A 21,773-nucleotide genomic window follows, 5' to 3' on the forward strand; every position below is an offset into this window, starting at 1 on the left:
GCCACCCAAATGTTCACGCAAAGAAAGGCGGCGTAACTTTTATTCTAGTTTGTATTGTTGCTGCCACCATGTCGTGTGTGTTTTGTTGTGAAAGCGAAACTACTTTGTTTGGCCTTCCAAAAGAGGACGATATCCGCTTCGTCATGCCTAGAGCTGATCCGTGCTGGTCGCTGAGGAAATACATCAACTTCGCGCTGTGGATCGCCGGATCGGCTTTCACCGTGGACGAAGCGGAGTCCAGCCCGGGGTCGTCACATGTGGTTGCCACAGGCCTCCTTCATCGAATCCGCCAGCCGCGCTGTTCTCTAGGCCTCCGACCTCTGCTCACTCAAGGCGTGTGACGCTGTTTCGTTGTGAAAGCGAAACTACTTTGCTTTTATTTTTAGATTTTAAGTTTGCTATTTCATTTTTAGTAATTTTATGTGCTTTTGTCATTCATATACATTTTTTTATATTTGAATATTTAATTGATTATTTCAGTTTTATTTTTATTTCAGTTAGTACTTTAATTGCTTAAACTTATTTTACTAATTTTCATTGTTTTTTTTTTTTTATCTAATATTTATATTTTATGTGAGCTATTTCAGTTCAGCTTTAGTTAAGAATAACAACAATACAAGGTCACCTTAAAGCTTACTAATTTTTGTGAGTTTTATTGAAGGTTAAAAGGTTCTCTGTATATCATTTCTTTCACATACTAAAACAGAGTGTGTAAATGACTCAAATCAAACTGTATCGGTATTGAATTGGGAGATGTGTGTTGGTATGTGTGTTGTCTGTCTTTTATGATATGATCACGCCACAATACATACAAATGCAAATGGGGTCCAGAAGATCAGGTGATCCATCTCGACTGTATGTCTGTTGTTTCCTGTGATATTACCAACCATCTGCCATTATAGTCCTGCTCTTGTTCTGATTGAATTACCTGTTCTGCGTCATTATAATTGTGTCTGGGCTACATTGTGCTGATTATCAATGACATTTGGATATATGTGGGTCTCATTTATTCATTTTACTGTGTATACACCTGGAAAGTGTAAATTTATATGCACTAATGTTTTCTTGCAATAATTAGTTTGTACTGTTTATAAAGTAATTTAAAAAACATTTATAAGTAATCCATAGTCTCACCTGAGTTCTGCTCCTCCGCCAATACAGACAGGCCCTTTTAATTTCGAGTCTAGGTTATAAAACTGTCCATTGACGTCCCGTACCGCAAGCCAGTGTCTGCGTCTCAGCGGGAGAGACACAATTCCCAGTGACACCCTTGATGGGACATTCAAAATGAAGCCCTGAATTTTGTCCAGGCACAAATTCTGTACTGACCTACAGCATACGAGAGATATGGAGAAAAATTAACTCCCCTTTTATGACCATCACATGATTTATAAAGTGACACTGAGCTGCTCTCACACTCACCGGCGTTTGTCCCACCAAACAGCACCGAGCCCACGACTCTGCAAAGCTGCCATGATGACATTGACATCATAGTTTCCCGTGCCCAACACTGAGCGGTGTGGATTCATCACACACTGTGGAGCAAGTCTGCAAAGAAACAAGACCACTTTGGATTTGAGAATATAGAACAATACAAAGGGGGAATTAAATTATGGCCTGTATATATATATATATATATATATATGTGTGTGTGTGTGTGTGTGTGTGTGTGTGTGTGACGCACCGCTTGCAGATGTCATCTGCTGTCTCTTTGGTAAAAACTCTCTCTTGAAGCACGTTGTTCAAGGCATGGATAGCGCACAGCTCCAGTCTCTGTTTCTCATGAAACACCTCGCCCTCGCTCATACTCACCCTGCCATCACAAGTACATTCAGCCCGTCGATTAATATTTAAGTAACGTTACGCCCAAGTCAAGAGCACATAATGTATCCGCGTCCCAGCGAGCTGACAGCACATGACTGATACATCATCAAAATCATCATCATACCTTCTGGAAGACAGAATCCGTGTTGCAATGATTTATCCACAGTAAGAAACAACCGCTGCTTAGACGTACCGTGACACTAACCCTTATTGTTCCATCACACTGTTGATAACTAAACCTACAAGCTACAAGGATCTGTGAAAAGAGAACGCTGTCTGTTTCTCGTCTGAGGATCGGCCGGAAGTTGTGCTGTTGATGCGTTGAGGAAACGCCCCTTGCGGTCATCTAGCAGTACACATGTGAGCTCCACAGGGGGCGCTAATTATCAAAACCCTCTTGTGTAAAAGTTAAATCATTTTGATCTCAGTAGCCTTTCAGCAGGGACAAGGAAATTAATATTTTATTCAAAATTGTATAATTTTTGGAAGTTCTATAGAGACCAACATTTAATTCCGGTCTGTAAACTGTATTGTAATAATATTTTGTATACATGTAAAAGATTATTTAACATGTTTTATTATTGTTGTTGTTGTTGTTAAAACAGACACTTATATTATTATACACTTGCATTACTTTACATGTTCTTTTTTTGTCGTACAATTTAACCAGTTAACTTTCAAATGTTGAACATTATATATTCTGAACACAATCTGCAAGCCTTTTTACTACTAAAAAATGTAAAAACTAAAAAATATACTGCAAAAACAAGTCGTACAAAACGAAACGTATCTTTAGGGTTGGAGTGCCCTCTAGCGGTTGTTAAGTAGTACAGCAAACACTTATTATCAGATTGATTTGTGGGTTCAGTCAATGTCAGAAAATTAGTTCTTTTCATTGACTCTCATTTAGTGGGCTTGCCTCAGTTAAATCAGTTGTAATGACGACCTAAACGACAGATTAAGGGATAAAACAACTAGTTTTAACTCATGTACAGTGAGTTTGGGGGCGTCCATAGGCCTAACTGATAACGTAAATTATCAATATCAAGCATGTATGACTTTTAATATTTGATATGATAAATTTGCTATTTTCTTTACAATGTGTTTAATTTAAAATTTAATTATTATTATCATTAATAATAATAATAAATATTGTAATTATCAATACAAATAGTCAGTAAAACAATTTTTTGTTATGTTGTTTTGCACTATTTTCACAGATTTTAATTCTCAGGAAATAGTTGCTGTGAGTTAATTTATGACCATGTGATTCACAACTCAATTTATTTTAAATATACAAGATGGCTCATCGTAACAGGCTACAAATGATTTAGGTTAAACAAAAACGTAGCCTATTACTTTGTATAAAGAACATTGCAGAGTGACAATAAATGCTTTAACCCCTTGTTGATGTTATTTCTAAGTGTTTCGTTGGATCATGAACTGAAACAGCATTTGTCCCTGCCTTTGGGAGGGCATGAGTTATTCAAACGCACCTATTACCAAAGAGCATTTTTCGCATTCTCAACTTTCTCTGGTCCGTGAGGTTTCCAAGGTCTACTGCGTCAGCGTAACACAAGCTTCTGATTGGCTAGAGGGATTTAATTGTTGAGCACATGCAATGCTTCTCAGACTCTGATTGGTTAAACCTCTTTCGAACTGCTTCTTAGACGAATTGTATTTTTGTTCCTGTGTCAAAAGACTGCTAGCTGATAACAGGCTACGGTGGCCGTCTGTGGCAGTTAGCTATCGAGCAAACCAACTTTATCAGACGAATTTGACAACACATTGGACTTTAAAAGTTTTAGACGGCACATTTCATCTGAGGACAACATCGGATAGCAGTTTCACAAAGGAAAGCTCTGGAGAATAGTTTAGATAGTTTCATTACTCGGCAAGCCCATCGTTAGCTTAGCCTGGTTTGGTAGCAACACCAGCCGACCGACGTTACAGTGAGAAATTGGTTTTGATAAATTGTAAATTCTTTAAACGTCTTAGTATATTTTGCAGTCTTGATTGATTGCATCTTTTAGATTCGTTATCGGTGGTTTCCGTCGGTCTCGTTGTGGATCACCGGATCAGTCTCGTGGGCCGGTTGGGTAGCAGTTAGCCAAGTTTTCTCATTTGAGACAAATTTGCTGGCTATTATAAAACCCCACACAGCTGGAAATGGTACGTTTAATTTCAAATTCGAGGAATGGTGCTTCAAACTGTTAGGTTATTATAAGAAAATAGGTTTTCTGTCTTTTCTCATTACTTTTTTAGCAGTTTAGGTCGTATATCATCAGAAGGTACAAGCTGTAACTTATTAATTTACGACTAAAACTTTATCATTCACATAGTTGATTTCATTTTTTCGTCTTGTTTTGACTTTAATTTGTACCTTTTCACTGTCTTGAGCTAGTAGAACAGATTATACTTATGATGTTGAACTTGCAGTCATGTGCCATTCCTTGAAGTACTTGGTATTAGATAATTAATTAACTTTGTTGCTTAAAATAAGTGTATTTTCAGGATTGTTGCTTTCCTAAACCTGCCATGAAACAAGACGGATATATTGATTTTAGTAGTCTTTTTTTGGTCATGAACTTGCGCATGTTTACCAGCAAATGTCACTTTGTAGCTATTAATGCTGTATAGTGTACATACTTGTGACACTGATTTATTTTATTTTTTTTTAGAATTCAAACGTGGAGAACTTGCCGCCTCAAGTGTTGAGACTCGTCTATAAAGAGGTTTCCGCCTTGGCAGCAGACCCTCCGGAGGGGATCAAAGTCTACCCCAGTGAAGAGGATATCACAGAGCTGCACACTGCCATTGAGGGCCCAGGTAAGTAGTGCATTTTATTATTTTTCCTTTTTAAGGACCATAGTGTAACTTAACAATTTACCTTTTCCCCTGTTTCTCAACAGAAGGAACTCCATATGCGGGAGGGGTGTTCCGGATGCGTTTGGTCCTTGGGAAGGATTTTCCTGCTGCACCACCCAGAGGCTATTTCCTTACAAAGATTTTCCATCCTAATGTTGGGCACAAGGGTGAGATCTGTGTCAATGTGCTGAAAAGAGACTGGAAGGCAGAGCTGGGCCTGAGACATGTATTGTTAGTAAGTAGTATTTTTTATTTTTTTACTGTTCTGGTAAACCTAGATTTAAATGCGGGTAAAAATTAGGGCTGTGACGGTCGCCGTGACAACCGTGTCACGGCAGGTTTGAGCGCAGGAAAATAGTTTATTCTGCATTCAGCAAATTAATTTTGTGTTGGGCGATGGACATTGTTGGGAAACCAAATACTACATCGCCAATCTGGAGCCATCTCCATTAATGTCACCCATCCACGTTTGTACAAGTGTCTTCAAGTTCCAATGACAACCGTGTCACGGCAGGTTTGAGCGCAGGAAAATAGTTTATTCTGCATTCAGCAAATTAATTTTGTGTTGGGCGATGGACCTTGTTGGGAAACCAAATACTACATCGCCGATCTGAAGCCATCACCTTTCATGTCACCCATCTGCGTTTGTACAAGTGTCTTCAAGTTCCCATGATTGCAAACGCCTGGCTGGTCAGGTTTCGTGAGGCTTTCTCCAAACTGGCCAAATACAAAGGAGACCGCGATAAATGGAAGATGTTAACAAGAAATGTGGGAATGATTCCTATTTCAAAGAGAGCACGTGCAGACGAGGAGTTAATGCGCCCGCTTGCTTGGCGGCGGAACAGTGAACCGTGTCTACACCGGACACAACACCGCCATGTCGCAACAGGTTGAGTCTGTCTACACCGGACATTTGAACTTTGTGTCAGTACCTCATAAACAGGACGAGGCAGTTTACTGTCGGGGATTTGTCATGTCGTGTCGCGCCGCATCCAGTGTAGCATCACTGATTATAATGAGTTAGTATTTTGTCGTGTCGTGCCACGCCGCTCGCATCCGGTATACAGGGTGTATTTAACTTTCTTATTTGGGCTACTTTCTTGTTTAACTGTATTTCTTTGATATTTATTTTAGTGTTTTGCAGGCTGCGTTTTCACTGACGGAAGTGCTAAAATAAACACGAATGTTTGTTCATAGATGATTGAGCCTCATTTATTATTTGTTTCAAAATTATAGGCCTATAGATAGATAGATAGATAGATAGATAGATATCTATCTATCGCTTATAAAAAAAAAATATATAAGTCTTATAAAAAGTCTCCAAAATTTAGTTATCAAATTTAAGGCCTTAAAAAGTCTTAAATTGTACAAGAAAGTCTTAATTTTGATTTCAAGAGGTCTTAAATTTGGGGACGGAAAGACCAGAATTGCGATATGGCTGTGACGATTAAACTTCAAAAGGCTATGATTTCATGATATAAACACGAGCGCTGCATGTTCAAAATCCGGTGCTGTGCTGCTTTGTGTACAGCGTTACCGGGGAAACCGTTATATTTCTACCAGATGCTCCACCTGCTGTCAGAGAATGAATGAGCATTTTCAGTAAAACTGTTGTTTTGTTCAGACAAATGCAAAAATCGACCCATGTTTTTACCCTGCAAACACGCAGAGCTTTAAATGTAAACTGGTGGATCGATAAAAAGACAATGCATTATAAAAATCTAATAGGGGTGTGCGATATGCATGGTCTGCGATAATATCGTAATTGTTGTTTTAACGATGTGCGATTTGATATTATCGAGTATATCATGAAAAGCAAACAAAACACCTACAGAGTGCGCGCATACATTAGATGAAGTCTAGCAGGTTAGACTAGTGAGTGCACGTGCGCATTTATAGTGCGTTCTTTCACTGCATTAATCAGTCTATTAAAATGCATTTAGAATGATATAATTCAAGATATGGGGAAGAAAATATATACATTTATATCATTTCATATAGTTAATATCACACGAAGAGTGCCGTTTTTTTCTCAAAGTCAGCATGATTACAAATATGATATTGATTTTATACAACAGTTCAATAAACAAGAAGTTAATATTAAGAGACTTATGTTTTAGATGCCATATTTCCTGTTTTTGCTCCATTTCTCCAACAAAAATCATTCCAAACACAGCCACAGAGCTGTTTTGCGTCACTGAGCAACATGACGGTGTTTTGTTCCTGAATAAATCAACCGTTTAAATGATTCGGTTCAATCGCAATGACTTGCTTATTAACAGTAACTTGCTGCCACCTACTGGCGGTTTTAATTTCACATTTAAGGTACCTTTTCATTTTTAAAATAATTTCAAACATCAGTTTTTAATGTTTTGTTTAAAATATCAAAACATTTAGGCATTTGTAATTGCATGTTAAAGTATTCCATGCCCCTCAGAGCTGCATTAAACAGTGTGTAAATGCATCTAAATGCCACTTCTAATGCAGCTTCTGTGTTTCCTCTGCATTGCAAAGATCAATTTTTATTGATACTGATTTCATTTGCTTGGTAACAGCCCAAATGCAAGAATTTGACTCAAAAGATGGTGCACACTTTTAGAAAAAATGGCTTAAAGATAAAAATGCCCATAAAACATGTTGAAAGTTATTAATTTCTATCACTGCTGTGAACCATAGACTGTAAAAACTGTGAACTGACCACACAGAATATGAAGAATATAAAAAAATTCAGGAGTCAGCTGTCAGCACAATTAGAGATAAGGTATCAGCACAATAACACACTCAGCAAAATATTGTCTAATTATCGTTATTGATAAAATCCCAGAAAATTATCGAGAGAGAATTTTTTTGTCAGTATCGCACCCCCCTAATTTGTTATTTAATTGATATAATAATTTATTGATGCTAATTGTTTAAATTAATAATTAATACTTTTGACTCATCTGTTTTCTTAAAAATTATTTAAAGGCTGAAATGTAAAGTTTATCATTTTATAAAACTTTGTTTTTGTGAAAACCTGTATCTGAACTAAGTTATTCTTTTTACAGTAATTTTACAGTTTAATATGGTACTATAGACATTACCCTACCCCGCTCATATGGTATTAATTTTATTTGTGCAGGTCTTAAAAAGGTCTTAAATTTGAGCTTAAAAATCCTGCAAAAACCCTGAGATAGATAGTTATATATATAAATTACATATATAACTAATATTAATTATCTAGCCTATCAACATCGCACCACCGGCGGTAGTTGGTTTATTACCACCGTGGTGGTAAAAATCTGCCACCGTCACAGCCCTAGTCAAAATGCCCTAAATATATATACATTTGTACACTGTTTCTTTTTTTTGTCATTACTGTAAAACACTGAATCACTGAGTAATTGAATAACCATTACAAAGCAGAATCCCTGAATCATCTGAAAGGCAAACTTATTCTATTATGTATGCAAATATGCCTGTCATATCACATTTAATTGCCCATATCTTATTTTTATTTTTTTTTGTAATAGTAACACTGATTTTCAGGTTTTAAATAGAGGCAACAATTTCTGAAATGTGCATTTAATTGATGAAATTACTGAACAATAACACCATAAATTACAATAAGAAATTAAATAATACTAGTAACAATATGCAGCAAGACAACAAAAATAACATTTCTGATGGAGCATCTTACCCCAAGGGTTTACTTTGATTTTTTTCACCTAATGTGAAAAGCATGGTTGAAAAGCAACCCCACACTTGGATGGTCTCAGGATGCTTCACTGTTGGCACAACACAGGAACACAATGATTGGAAGCGCTTTTTCCCTCCATCAGTCTGCTCTTACAATCTATTTAGTATGATAGTGATTTTATCTGACTAGTACTCATTCACACTTTCACCTGTGCTGCTGATATGATTAGTCAATTGATGTTAGCTGGTCATTTTGTGTCAGGATCAAAAAACTGTGAAATTGTTTTTTTTTTTTTTTTTGTGAAAAGTTAATTTTCTGGCCAATGAAGCTTTTTTTTTTCTTCTTTTTGTCCAATTTAAAATGCATCTGATCACTCTACACAATCTAGAAACAAACGTTTTGGCAGTGACAAATTTTGTTTTGCAAAGTTTGCTGCTTAAGCTGTTGTTTATTCACGTTGTTTCTAGATTATTGTGTTATTGAGTGATCAGATGCATTTTAAATAATTGATAAAAGCTTCATTGGCCAAAAAGTGAACTTTTCACAAAAAACAATTTCACTGTTTTTTTAATCCTGACACAAAATGACCAGCTAACATTAATTGACTAATCATATCAGCAGCACAGGTGAAAGGGTGAATGAGTACTAGTCAGATAAAATCACTATCATACTAATTAGATTGTAAGAGCAGACTGATTTCTATAAAAGGATGGAAGAAGCGCTTCCAATCATTGTTCGTGTTAGCAATGGTTACCTCCAAAGAAACACGTGCAGCCATCATTGCTTTGCATCAAAATAGCCTCACATGCAAGGAAATTGCTACAAAGAATATTGCACCTGAAAGAACCATTTACCGGATCATCAAGAACTTCAAGGAGAGAGGGACCATCCATGTGTGGGGTTGCTTTTCAACCAGGGGAGTGGGCTCTCATAATTCTGCCCAAAAACACAGCCATGAATAAAGAATGATATCAAAATGTCCTGCAAGAGTGACTTCTTCCAACAATCCATGAGCAATGTGGTGGTGATCCGTGCGTTTTCCAGCATGATGGAGCACCATGTCACAAAGCAAGAGTGATAAAGAAGTGATAAAGAAGATCATTACATTGAAATTTTGGATCCGTGGCCAGGCAACTCCCCAGATCTCAATCAAATAGAGAACCTGTGGTCAGTCCTCAAAAGACGAGTGAACAAGCAGAAGCCCACAAATTTTGATCAACTCCGAGAACTAATAAGGCAGGAATGAATCGCCATCAGTCAGGATTTGGCCCAGAAGCTAATATCCAGCATGCCAGAGTGAATTGCTGAGGTTATGAAGAACAAGGGTCAACACTGTAAATATTGACTCATTATATTTTTTTGCCAATAAAAGCCTTTAAAACTTATGATATGCTTATCATTGTTTTTCAGTATACTATAGAAACATGTGGAAAAATAATCTACAAATACTGAAGTAGCAAACTTTGCAAAACACAATTTATGTCACTGCCAAAACTTTTGGCCATGTCTGTATATAAATATAAAACAATACATTGTCATGGATCACTATGCCCCACTCCCCCTTATAGTTTATTTATTTATTGTTTAAATGTGGTTGCAACAGACCTCATGACTGGTCTATGTATTTAAAAACAAAACAAAAAAAACAAAAACGGTATTGATTATTTGAAGTGTAGCTGTATTGTACACCAATGACCGCACTTTCCACCTAGGCTACATGTGGCCATGGAAATGAGAATTCCATGCGAGTTCCAAAAGACTATCAGATATTTTATTTTTTAAAATTCTTAACTTCCAAAATAGTACCTTTTTTCTGTACTGTATTATGTAACTCATATTTATCATCCACATCCTTCTAATTCTTTCTTTCACAGACTATCAAGTGCCTTCTGATCCATCCTAACCCAGAGTCGGCCCTGAACGAAGAGGCTGGGAGGTTACTTTTGGAGGACTATAAGGAGTATGCATCCCGTGCTCACCTTCTAACAGAGATCCATGCTATGGGAGGCACGTCAGGGGCCCTTCAAGAGCCTGCTGATGGACCCCAACCCAAAAAGCATGCAGGAGACCCAAACAAACGTGTAGCCGGGGCTGGTTTGGTAACAAATGGTGTTGCCGCCAACAATTTAAGTAATAGCAGCTCCAGTGGCACGAGCAGTAGCAATACTAATATAGTTGCAAAGAAGAAAACGGATAAAAAACGAGCTCTGAGGCGGCTATAAAAGAGAATGAATCTGTGCTTTTTGTGTACATATAAATATTGAAGTGTGCAGACCACCTTTTCTCCTTAATCTGTTTTACCATTTTTAGAATGACACATTCATTTTGTCATGCTCCTACCAAATCACTCCTCTCGTTTTTGTTCCCTTGTCTCTTTCAACTTGCTCTCAGGACTTGAACTGTCTTTGTGACAATTCTCTCTTTGTTTCGTTCACGAAAGGGGTTTTCATCTGTGTTTCAGAAGTTTTACAATTGTTTAGAGTATGAAAACAGTAGTAAAAGTTTTGAAAGTTAATTTGGGGCCTCTAGGGTTATCATGACCATAAGCAGGATTTTGGTGTGTACTGTCAGCACAGAATTTATAATATATTTAGATTGCAGGTGTGATGGGACAGTTACTGTAATGCTGTCCTATTGTAGTTGGACTGAACCCATTATTAATTTTTTTTTTTTCAGGGGTCTAATGAAGAATAGTACATTGCACAGAATATGACCGTTGTGTGTTTGTGGTGAAAGAGATGCAGGATCAGGAATAACGGGGGAGTTAAAATGTGGTCTGAACATTAGTCATATGAATATTACGTTTTGTTTGTTTAATTTTTTTTATATGTGGTATTTTAATTGTGTCCAGTTTTTACTAAATTTGTCTGTTCGTTTCTATTTTGTAGTTCACTTTTCAAAAGACCTTTTTCCATTTTTAAGTGAACGGCTATATTTCCCTGACACTGATGCTTGAGATTGAATCCTTAAAGCCTTTAGGCCAGTCAGGGTAGAGCAATGGGGCTAATAGTTAATCATGAAATATGAGCCAGAAGTGGTGTTCAGTCTCATCTTTAAAATGAAGTAGTTTGGTTATACTTTTCAATAAGAACAATAATCCCTTTTTATATGACCACAGCTGCAATTTTCTCTGGCTCTACTGATCTCTCAATCAAAAGGCTGTTAAGGAGTCTTCTCTGGTAGTCTGTTGTTACATTATATGGGGCCTTCAGTTCCCAAAGATCCTCTCTAACATGAACTTTGGACAAGATGTGTTTGCAGAAACTGTTTGCCCAAATTTAAACGTTTGTGGATAAACAATAGGGCATTTTGTGGCCATTATTTAAGTTATTTAAATTAATAAGAAATAAAGGAATTTTAGGGAGCAATTTGATTCTTCCTTTTATTTATTAAAGAAAAACTGTGTTAGTCTATATTTGTTCTGTTCTTGTCTGTGTTTGTTGGACAATTGAAACTGAGGAAGGAAATTAGTTTATCTTTGACTTACTGTGTGTTGGGTTTTTCTTTTTAAATTAATTTGCCTGTTAAGGGAATAGTTTGCACAGAAATGAAAATTTACTCAGCCTCGGGTCATCCAAGATATGATTTTATTTCTTCAAACCGATTTCTTCAGAACAGATTTTGAGAATTGTAGCATTACATCATTTGTTCACCAATGATTCCAGTGGAGTGAATAGCTAATAAAAACAAAACAATTATTCCAAAAAAAGTGAAAAGCTGTTTAAAAAAAAAATCAAAGATTTTAACCTAAAATCATTGTTTCTTGCTAAAATATGCGTTCTTTATCCATAACATTGCTTTCTCCAGTTAAAGTTGTCTTGTCTGAATCAGGAGAGAAATATGCACTAGTCAAGTGAAAATGGTTCTAAACACATATGCTGGTGGTTTTTGGTGGGAGCGGATAACCCTGATAGACTTTTTCACTGGAGGAAGTGTTGTTATGGATTATGGCCAGAAGTGACGGTTTAAAGGTAAAAAAACAAAAAAACCCAATGATAGATTTGTTTCATTGCTTCACAAGATGTTAATTGATAGACTGGCGTTGTGTGGATTATTGTGATGCTTTTATCAGCTGTTTTGACTCATTCTGATGGCACCCATTCACTGCAGTTGATCCATTGGGGAGCAAAAGATGCTAAAATGCTACATTTCTCCAAATCCGATCAATCTAGGATGGCCTGAAGGTAAGTACACTTTCAGCAAACTTTCATGTATGTGTGAGCTATTCCATTAAGTGTTCTGTACATGTTCTCCAGGTGTGTATTTACATCTGCCCAGTAGTTACATTGGCATCTTACCGTTCAGGCTGCTTTCACCCAGCATTGTAACATTGTATAATGATGGAGACGTGCAGATGGTTAAAAACAAGCTGTTCAGTGTATCTCGCCGCTTGAAACATTTAATGCCATATTCGGTTCCACCCCCCCCCATATTCAGAGAGCGCATTGCGGGCTGTAATTTGTGCGTGTTATGAACGGATGATCGGTTCTCGCAGGTTTCCTGAGCGGCCAAAACAGCGGCCCACCCACCTGTATCGGAATAGCTAAGTGCACACCGGCTAATTGCTGTCTGTAGGAAGGAAAGCCGATGAGGGGGAAGATATGAGCCTGAAGTACATATACAATAATCGAAAAAATTCAAAGCATTTATTTAAATCAATGAGGTTTCAAATTTCAGTGGGTTGCACAATAGGCCTAAACTAGTCGGCAAAACGGCTCGCCCTTTTCACCTGAGAATCACAGTATCAAGAAAAACATAAATGAATTGCTCCACTAGCACAGAGTGGTTAATATTTCATGCCCTCGGTGGATTATGTGCTGATTGCATCGCTCTCCATGGTGCTGAAATGGCGATTGACGGCTGTCGATTAGCCAGAAGCGCCGGTAGAGGCTCAGCGTTTGGCTGCATGTGTCTCTATCGCCGCAGAGGATATGTGATGATTAACCCGAGCTCATTTGTTTGATATTAGATTAGGTGCAGATGAATTAAACGAAGTATTTATCACCAATTTAATCAAGCATGCAATTGCCTAGATAGTCTTAGATAACTAAGGACTTCTTTTAATGCAAGTTGTATTTATTGCAAAGAAGAGTATTTTAATGCAGACTGATTCAATGAAAATATCAATGTAAATGTACATCGTGCAGTACCTAATTCATTACACGTGTTTATTTTTAAGTACTTATGTGAATGTAAGGCTTTTTTTATAGGCTGTGCCAAATAACAGGCAATGGCTGTGTCATCATGCAGGGTTGTTCCCCCCCCCCTTTTTTTGCATTCTTTTATTTGCATTTTGTTTGCTGCCACATTTAGCAACCGCTATACGTCTTTATTTCGATGCCTTACTGTTTTTCTGCAACCCATTCTTGTGTTCTTTAAGGAATCAAGATTATTAGAGTCACAAACAAAATGACATCGTTGCCATGGCAACCGGTCAGTGTGTCTCCCTTCAGCACACACACACACTCACACACCATATTGCTTAGCCAGCCATAATCGTGGCAAGGATGAGAAGTAGTTTGAGAAACGAAACACTTGAAGCGGTCGCTAATCGACGTATCAAACCCTCATCAACACAGTCTCGCGAAGCCAATAAACGCACTATTCAGCGCAGCGGACCTCTGTGAGAACACCCGCCTCATTCCACCGGTGTTTCGTGACAGGGTCGGAATGTTCTTGTGTGCACACTTTGCAGGCGGCGTCGATTAACGGCAACGTTAAAGAGCAACACAGAGAAAAAAACGCATGGCATCGGTGCTTTCCGTTTTTCTGAGCGTTATTTAAAATATTGGAGGGACTTAACGTTAGGGAAAGGTTATCTCACCTGGAATACTTTCACAGTACATAACGTTTACACGCAAATAAGTTGTGCACGATCTTTTGCCTATCGCTAAAAATCGATGCTTTATCTGTAGTACGAACATGGAAACAACTGGGGTAGGTGAGAGAAAATCCTGGAAAGAAATTAGTGACTATAACTGTTGTTTTGTTGCCAAAAGACGAGACTGCCAGCAGTAGGGAAGTGCTGCAACAGTTTGTGGAAATAACTGAATTTCTCAGCCATCATCGTCTCTCAGGGTTGAATAAGATGCGAGACTGGCGCTGTCTTGAGGAGCGGCAGAACTCAGCACAGGTAAGTCGCTCAAGTTGAACTATTTTTCAGCAAGTCATTTAATTGACTCATCAGACGTCTATGTTTGGTTCGCTATCTAAGTTTCGTGATTTGCGCTGAGAAAAAAAAAGGAATGTTAGACTAGTTCGACATGCTCATGTCACATTTTGTTTTTAATCAATTGCAAGCGACCGGAGGAAGATGTTCACACACATGAAAGTGTAAGGTGGCTCCACATCACCCTTCGTGCAAACATGCATTCACGCCTACGCAGACGGCCATTCATTGCTCTCGTCTAATTGTCATGTCCACCTACTCACCCGCGTGCGTCCACAATCCACAAGAGATGCGTCGATATACGATAGTTTCACCTTCAGCCATCAGAGATGTATCAAACCCTGTTATTATTGGGGAATATGACTGTGGCGAGAGCAACAAAAGTTTTTTTTTTTTTTAATGTTAGCTTATGTTATGCTAAATTGACAATTAACAGAACACACCCTGGTGGCATTTTCTAAAACCAACTTCTAAAATATAATTGTGGGTTATTTTTTTTGTACTTGATAACTGCAGGTGAAAAGCAGAGATGGCATCACTATTGGAAATTGACAAATCTGAGGTTTATGCTTGTGAATTAGGCTACATTATATACAACACCTTCTGGTTCGTTTAGTTTAAAAGAAAACAAAAAAGGCCAAGGCCCTGCCAAATAGAGTTCAGTAATCAGGTGAAAAAGAAGTCCTGAGATCCAGTGTTGATCATTTAAATGACTGTACATTCGTTTGTTGATTTATTTGAACTGGTTTCATTATCCCAGCGCATGAATAAAGCTGGTTTTCTTGTTTGAAAGTAAAAATTCCTGTCAAGAGGCACCAAGCAGAATCTGTGCTTGCCAAATGGCACATTTTGGTGCTTCGCAACACATTGTACTGATTTTTTGGGGGACTGCACATATGACAGAAGCCTTAGTCTTCTGTCCTATGTGAAAATTACTCATCTCATTCCTTTAGATCTAATGACGCTTTTTTGTATTTCACTTCTCATTGGGTTCATTTGACAGACCAGCCCTTTCCAGAACAAGGCAGTGCATTTATAAATATGCATTTTTTATATGAGTGTATGTTATAGATGCATAGGCTTTAGGACGTAATGGACTGCTAGTCAAGTCCACGAATAGCCTGGAGTGTCATGGGGGGGTATGAAGGAAAAAGGCGAACTATTTGTCTTTCACGAGAACAGCAGTTTTAGAGGGGAGAAGAAGGTCTATTCATCCTATCTATCATTCTCTTTCGCCTTCTCTCCTTCTATACAAGTCTGAACTACTGCAGTGCTATTCTGAAGGAGAGTGAGCTGCCTCAACCCACGCACTGTATATCACACACAGAGAGAGAGAGAGAGAGAGAGAGGGAGAGAGAGAGAGAGAGAGAGAAATGGTCGAGAGAACATCAAAAACAGACATGTTTTGCAACAGAAATACAATGAAATGGAAGGAGAATAGCACAATTTCCTAAAATCAGATTAAAAGCGGATGAATCGTCCGTGATTCCTCTGTGAACTCACGTTCTAGAAACGGTTTGTGAATGCGCCACATCTTCAGTGTCACATCTCTTAGAAGTCGCCCACAGTGCCTTGCTGATTGGGTGCCGTGTTCAGGAAAAGCTAATCCAGTTTGTAGAGGCGCATACTGTTTCACATAGACGAGAAGGTGTCGAAATGGCCTACGCTTTATTATAGATATGCAAATGAGAGGTTACTGTTTTTAATGTTATGGGCTGTTCTTAGGTTTGCTCCTGTGAAAACTGTAAATGGCCCACATGAATCACTCAACGCCACACCTGTTCAGATCAGAGTTCCGTGACTAAAATGTCTTCTCTTGCTGCTTAGTGCTTGCAGCCGAACTTCTCACAGGTGTGCGCAAAATACAATGGCGAAAAAAGGAAAAACATTCTGCCCACGTAGGTCGCTTGTTGCGCTGTATGTGCAAAATCCGTAAATGCATCTGTCAATGCAAAGTCCTTTCTAAAAGCACTTTGGCTATTTAATGCTTCCATATTAATTATGCACAAAATGGGGGCAAAACCACAAGCAGGTTATGTTCTACTAATTATGAAAGCGTTATTGGCAGCAGTGTTGAAGTCGTTTTGCAGCATTCATCAAGTTCCCAGCATTACATAAGTGAATATAGTCTGAGCATTCAAATAATTCTTTTGTAATATACCAAATTTTGTATAATATTTCAATCATTACTTTTATTGTGGAATATATAATCAAATTCAGTCATGGCAATTTTAAACATTTGCCACACATCTTTATTGCATCTTATAATACAATATAATATAATACACTGAAAAACTGTTTTCTCTCAGAAACTGCCTATAAATTTAATAAACAAGTACAAAGAAATGGCAAGTAACACATTGAATTAAATGTTAAAATTTGCAGTAGAAAAAATATGTAATTGTATACATTATTGAATCAATATATAATATTAATTGTATATTCTTTTAAAACAAATAATCATTGTTTTATTTACAACTTCAAAAAAACATTTATAGTGTATATAATATAATTTTATACATTATTTGCTTGAACTTTAATACAAGCAGTGCTTGTTCCCAGATTTATGGTGTTAATGTTATGTGCGTTACTTTAAAAATATTTCAGAGAACGTTTAGCTAATATTTTTATATTACATTTAAATAATTTAATCGTTTTTCTTTTTCATACTTTTGTCAATTTATTTTCTTGTAAAACATACTCAAATAAATAATGCTTTATTTACAACTTAAAAAATACTTTTTACAGTGTCTTAACACTGCTTGTACACAAATTTATGGATTTCATATTATGTTCATGACTTTCAAAATACTTCAAAGAATAATTAGCCCATATGTTTATATTTATTTAGCATTTAAATTATTAAAAAAAAAATTTTTTTGTATTTTTGTGAATTTGAGCCGGTGTACTTTCTGTATTTTCTTTGTATTTCTATCCCTAAGTATTTAAAAGTATATTTTTTTCATTTCTAAAATCAGTCAATATTCCATAGTTCACTACTTTAGCTGATGTACAGAACCAGCTTGATGCCACGACGCCGCTGTAGACGTGCTGTATAGCCGCTATACCTCAGATGAGAGCGCAGCCTGCAGCAGTGACACAAGTATTATTTGCCTGGCCAATGCTGTATTTCCTGCAGATTTTTGTGTGGCTCCTCTCTGTGCAGTTTTCCTTAGTGGTGTCTGTGCCTCATTACATCAAAGACGTGCTGTTTTGTTGTCCCTTATGGCATTAACTTGTTGATCTGTGACGACAGATTTTGTATACTCACTCTTTCGGAGGACTATACGCATTTTTGATACCTGTAAAAAGTGCAGTTTGTTAGCCAGCATACTGTCTGCATGTGTTGCAGTCTCTACGTTTGGTGTTAGCACTGTATGTTCCCGGTGTTGTGCATTGTGTACACTGTGTGCGTATGTGTGTTAGTAAGTGGTGTCACTGAACGCTCTCCATTCTCTTCCACCCACACACTGCACTCCCACATACACACACACAAACACACAAAGCACCTCTCCTCTGTCATACCTCTGGCTCTGTGCACTTCTGCTATGCTGTGCTCATATTTAAATCTCAACCCTGCATTTATCTCGCTTTTCTTTTGTACTTTACCCAACCTTCTTTTATCTGCTTGACGGTTTTCCACAGGCCCCTACAGTTGTGAAAAATAAAGCATATAGGTATTGATTACAGAATAACTTTAACACAACACTGACTCTTTCACTTCCGATCAAACATTCTGACACATAGACCTACAGTGTCAGGAAAGCAGCATCTCTCTCTTGCTTTACTCCCTACTTCGTGTCACGCATCATGCTATGCTCTCTGAAAAGGACTGATCACTATTTGTTCAGATCATTGCTACTATTCACTTCTCTCAATGCTTCTGATTCATAGTGACTTGTTGTAACACATTAGACAAACGGTCATCACATCAGCTCTTCTTTTCTTTCTCAGCGTCATGAGCTGGAATCTGCAGCTGTACTGCACGCACTTAGTATAAATGTTAGATTTAGGTTTAAGGACAGATTTAAAGGATAAATATTAAATGTAATCCATGTTGCTTAAATCTAAATGTAAATATTAAATCAATATATAAATGCTAAATGTACTGTATATTTATTCACAGTATATTGCTGTTACTGTAGTTAAGTGTGTTTTTCAAGTATCAGTACTTAATATTTACTTCACTATATTTCAGTGCGTAATATCTTACTTCACCACACTGCAGAAAACACGCTGTTCATCGTTATTTCAACAATGTATTTCAAGAAATTGCTTGTGCTCTGAAACATGGTAATGAGGTCAGATTCGTGAAGAGTCATTATTCTGAGGTGATTTTTTTTGTTTTTTTTCTCAAAGAACCTTTTAAACTGGTTCACAAATTGCAAGGAAAGATTCATTCATGAATCTGGACTGATCCGTTTGCAGTGGTTTTGAAATATCACTTGCTCCATCCGTCCGTCCGTCCGCAGAAACAAAATTACACTGTTAACACAAATAAAATAAAAATAGACAAGAGGAAAAATTCAAAGCAAACGCGTAGAGATAAAGATAATAAATATTTTTATATAGAGAAACATAACATTCTGCTATGCTGTGCTCATATTTAAATCTCAACCCTGCATTTATTTCGCTTTTCTTTTGTACTTTACCCAACCTTCTTTTATCTGCTTGACGGTTTTCCACAGGCCCCTACAGTTGTGAAAAATAAAGCATATAGGTATTGATTACAGAATAACTTTAACACAACACTGACTCTTTCACTTCCGATCAAACATTCTGACACATAGACCTACAGTGTCAGGAAAGCAGCATCTCTCTCTTGCTTTACTCCCTACTTCGTGTCACGCATCATGCTATGCTCTCTGAAAAGGACTGATCACTATTTGTTCAGATCATTGCTACTATTCACTTCTCTCAATGCTTCTGATTCATAGTGACTTGCTGTAACACATTAGACAAACGGTCATCACATCAGCCCTTCTTTTCAGCGTCATGAGCTGGAATCTGCAGCTGTACTGCACGCACTTAGTATAAATGTTAGATTTAGGTTTAAGGACAGATTTAAAGGATAAATATTAAATGTAATCCATGTTGCTTAAATCTAAATGTAAATATTAAATCAATATATAAATGCTAAATGTACTGTATATTTATTCACAGTATATTGCTGTTACTGTAGTTAAGTGTGTTTTTCAAGTATCAGTACTTAATATTTACTTCACTATATTTCAGTGCGTAATATCTTACTTCACCACACTGCAGAAAACACGCTGTTCATCGTTATTTCAACAATGTATTTCAAGAAATTGCTTGTGCTCTGAAACATGGTAATGAGGTCAGATTCGTGAAGAGTCATTATTCTGAGGTGATTTTTTTTGTTTTTTTTCTCAAAGAACCTTTTAAACTGGTTCACAAATTGCAAGGAAAGATTCATTCATGAATCTGGACTGATCCGTTTGCAGTGGTTTTGAAATATCACTTGCTCCATCCGTCCGTCCGTCCGCAGAAACAAAATTACACTGTTAACACAAATAAAATAAAAATAGACAAGAGGAAAAATTCAAAGCAAACGCGTAGAGATAAAGATAATAAATATTTTTATATAGAGAAACATAACATTTCAGACTTTCTATTATGTTTTTTTTTTATATTTGAAGAATCATAACTAATACGATTATCAGAGCATGCATGTCGGTTTTACTGATGGGGCAAAAGCAAGTTAGCTATTGTAATGATGAGTTTTGCTTATAGTTTATTGCAAATGGAAATCATATACACGACTATACAATGCTTATTTGATAAAATAATCAGTTAATGGGCAAGTTGTTTAAGAGTTCGTTAATGTTCAAGAGTCATTTCATTGTCATATTTTGCGGTTGTTTACATTTGTTTCACACACTTCTCAGTAACTTTGATATTAAAAGTTTAATATTTTGATTGTGTGCAGCAATTTCTTTAAAAAAAAAACGAATGTTTGCTTATTTGCAGATATGTGTATTTAATGTCTGCATTCACTAATATTTCTAATGAACAAGTGCTGGCTAGTTAATGCATGGTTTTCTTGAATAAACCAATTTTTTTTATTGTAGATAATGTGTATAGACATACAGTCCAACACCATAAAAAACTCTTTCGTGTTGAATTCTGTGGATTCTATATTGATCGCATTAGTTGCTGCATACCTTATTTGCCTGTCACATGCCATACGTGTCACAATGAAAATAATAGGCTGCCATGCAGATGACAAGCTAACTATGATCTTTCAAAAACTTTCACAGGTGTGTGTGTGTGTGTGTGTGTGTGTGTGTGTGTGTGCGCGCGCGCATGTAGGATGTAACATCAATGTGTTGATTTCTTTTCAGAGGCACATCGCTTGATAACTGAACACTTCATAACCGCCAGTGGATTCCAAGATCAACCCTGCAAAAATAGTGAGGAAACAGCCATGTCCACACCATGGGATTTTAGACCATTTCACCAACAGCTTCAGCAAACCGTTTCAAACGTTTCTCAGTCTCAATGAAAACTGGGCTTATCTTAAAAGCAAATCTGCTGCGTGAACCTTAAGAAACTGGAGAGCGACTGCAAGGTTTACACATAGTCACTCTCCTTGGAAATTTCTATTGTGAAGACAATCAGCCTTGAAAACGTTTTACGTCTTTTCTGCCACCATCATCGTTTTTTGTGTGTCTGTGTCAACGGTTTATTATACATTCTCAATACACACCTAAAATAGGTGTAGCTAGGGCGTACATTTTATATCCAACATGACAGATGACTCTATTCTTATCTGATCTCTTTGAACTATTTTAAATTTGCACGCAGGATTATCCATTTGGTAATTCTTCACATGCTGAATGAGGAAACACACATTCAGTTTAGTTCAGTAATGTATAGGCCATGAATGAAATACTGAACAAAATCAAAATGATTCCTCACCATACTGCCCTCAAACCCTCAAAAGATTTCAACATTCGGAGTAGTCCTGTTAACACATAAACAAGTGCAGTAGAACAAGATTAATTTCTGAGGTTATTATTATTATTATTTTTTCACCAAGTGTATGGAAATTGTTTATACTTGTTAATAATAGTAAACATTCAGGGAGCATTACAGGTCAGGGAAATCTGCTTAAAGACTAAGTGCCATTGCTGAATGTAAGGAGTGTCCAAATAAAAAAAAAAAAAATTGTGGCGAGAAGCAAAACATTAGTTTACATTTTAAAGATGT

General features: G+C 37.0%; 2 protein-coding genes and 1 long non-coding RNA gene across 3 annotated transcripts in view; 2 read left to right on the top strand and 1 right to left on the bottom strand.

Moving 5' to 3' along the window:
• Nucleotides 1-2,151, bottom strand: part of LOC107692554 (josephin-2-like) — a 4,592-nt gene extending 2,441 nt beyond the window's left edge. Inside the window, exons 1-4 of the mRNA XM_016491642.1 lie at nt 1,949-2,151; nt 1,685-1,813; nt 1,423-1,548; nt 1,135-1,329 (exon numbers count right to left, since the gene is read on the bottom strand). Coding sequence (XP_016347128.1) covers nt 1,135-1,329; nt 1,423-1,548; nt 1,685-1,806 — 443 coding nt within the window. The 5' untranslated portion in view covers nt 1,807-1,813; nt 1,949-2,151. The remainder of the gene's footprint in view (nt 1-1,134; nt 1,330-1,422; nt 1,549-1,684; nt 1,814-1,948) is intronic.
• A 1,332-nt stretch (nt 2,152-3,483) lies between these two features.
• On the top strand, nt 3,484-10,706 carry LOC107692555 (ubiquitin-conjugating enzyme E2 S-like). Its single transcript, XM_016491643.1, has 5 exons — nt 3,484-3,776; nt 3,858-3,996; nt 4,506-4,653; nt 4,737-4,927; nt 10,246-10,706. The coding sequence occupies exons 2-5, from the start codon at nt 3,994-3,996 to the stop codon at nt 10,591-10,593; spliced, it is 690 nt and encodes a 229-aa protein (XP_016347129.1). The 5' UTR covers nt 3,484-3,776; nt 3,858-3,993; the 3' UTR covers nt 10,594-10,706.
• A 3,114-nt stretch (nt 10,707-13,820) lies between these two features.
• LOC107692582 (uncharacterized) lies at nt 13,821-21,732 on the top strand. Its single transcript, XR_001634658.1, has 2 exons — nt 13,821-14,504; nt 20,906-21,732. It is a non-coding gene; the product is annotated as an uncharacterized LOC107692582 (long non-coding RNA).
• The last annotated feature ends 41 nt before the right edge of the window (nt 21,733-21,773 follow it).

Source organism: Sinocyclocheilus anshuiensis, unplaced genomic scaffold (assembly GCF_001515605.1).
Source record: "Sinocyclocheilus anshuiensis isolate Anshui unplaced genomic scaffold, SAMN03320099.WGS_v1.1 scaffold831, whole genome shotgun sequence".
In the NCBI taxonomy this organism is placed as follows: domain Eukaryota; kingdom Metazoa; phylum Chordata; class Actinopteri; order Cypriniformes; family Cyprinidae; genus Sinocyclocheilus; species Sinocyclocheilus anshuiensis.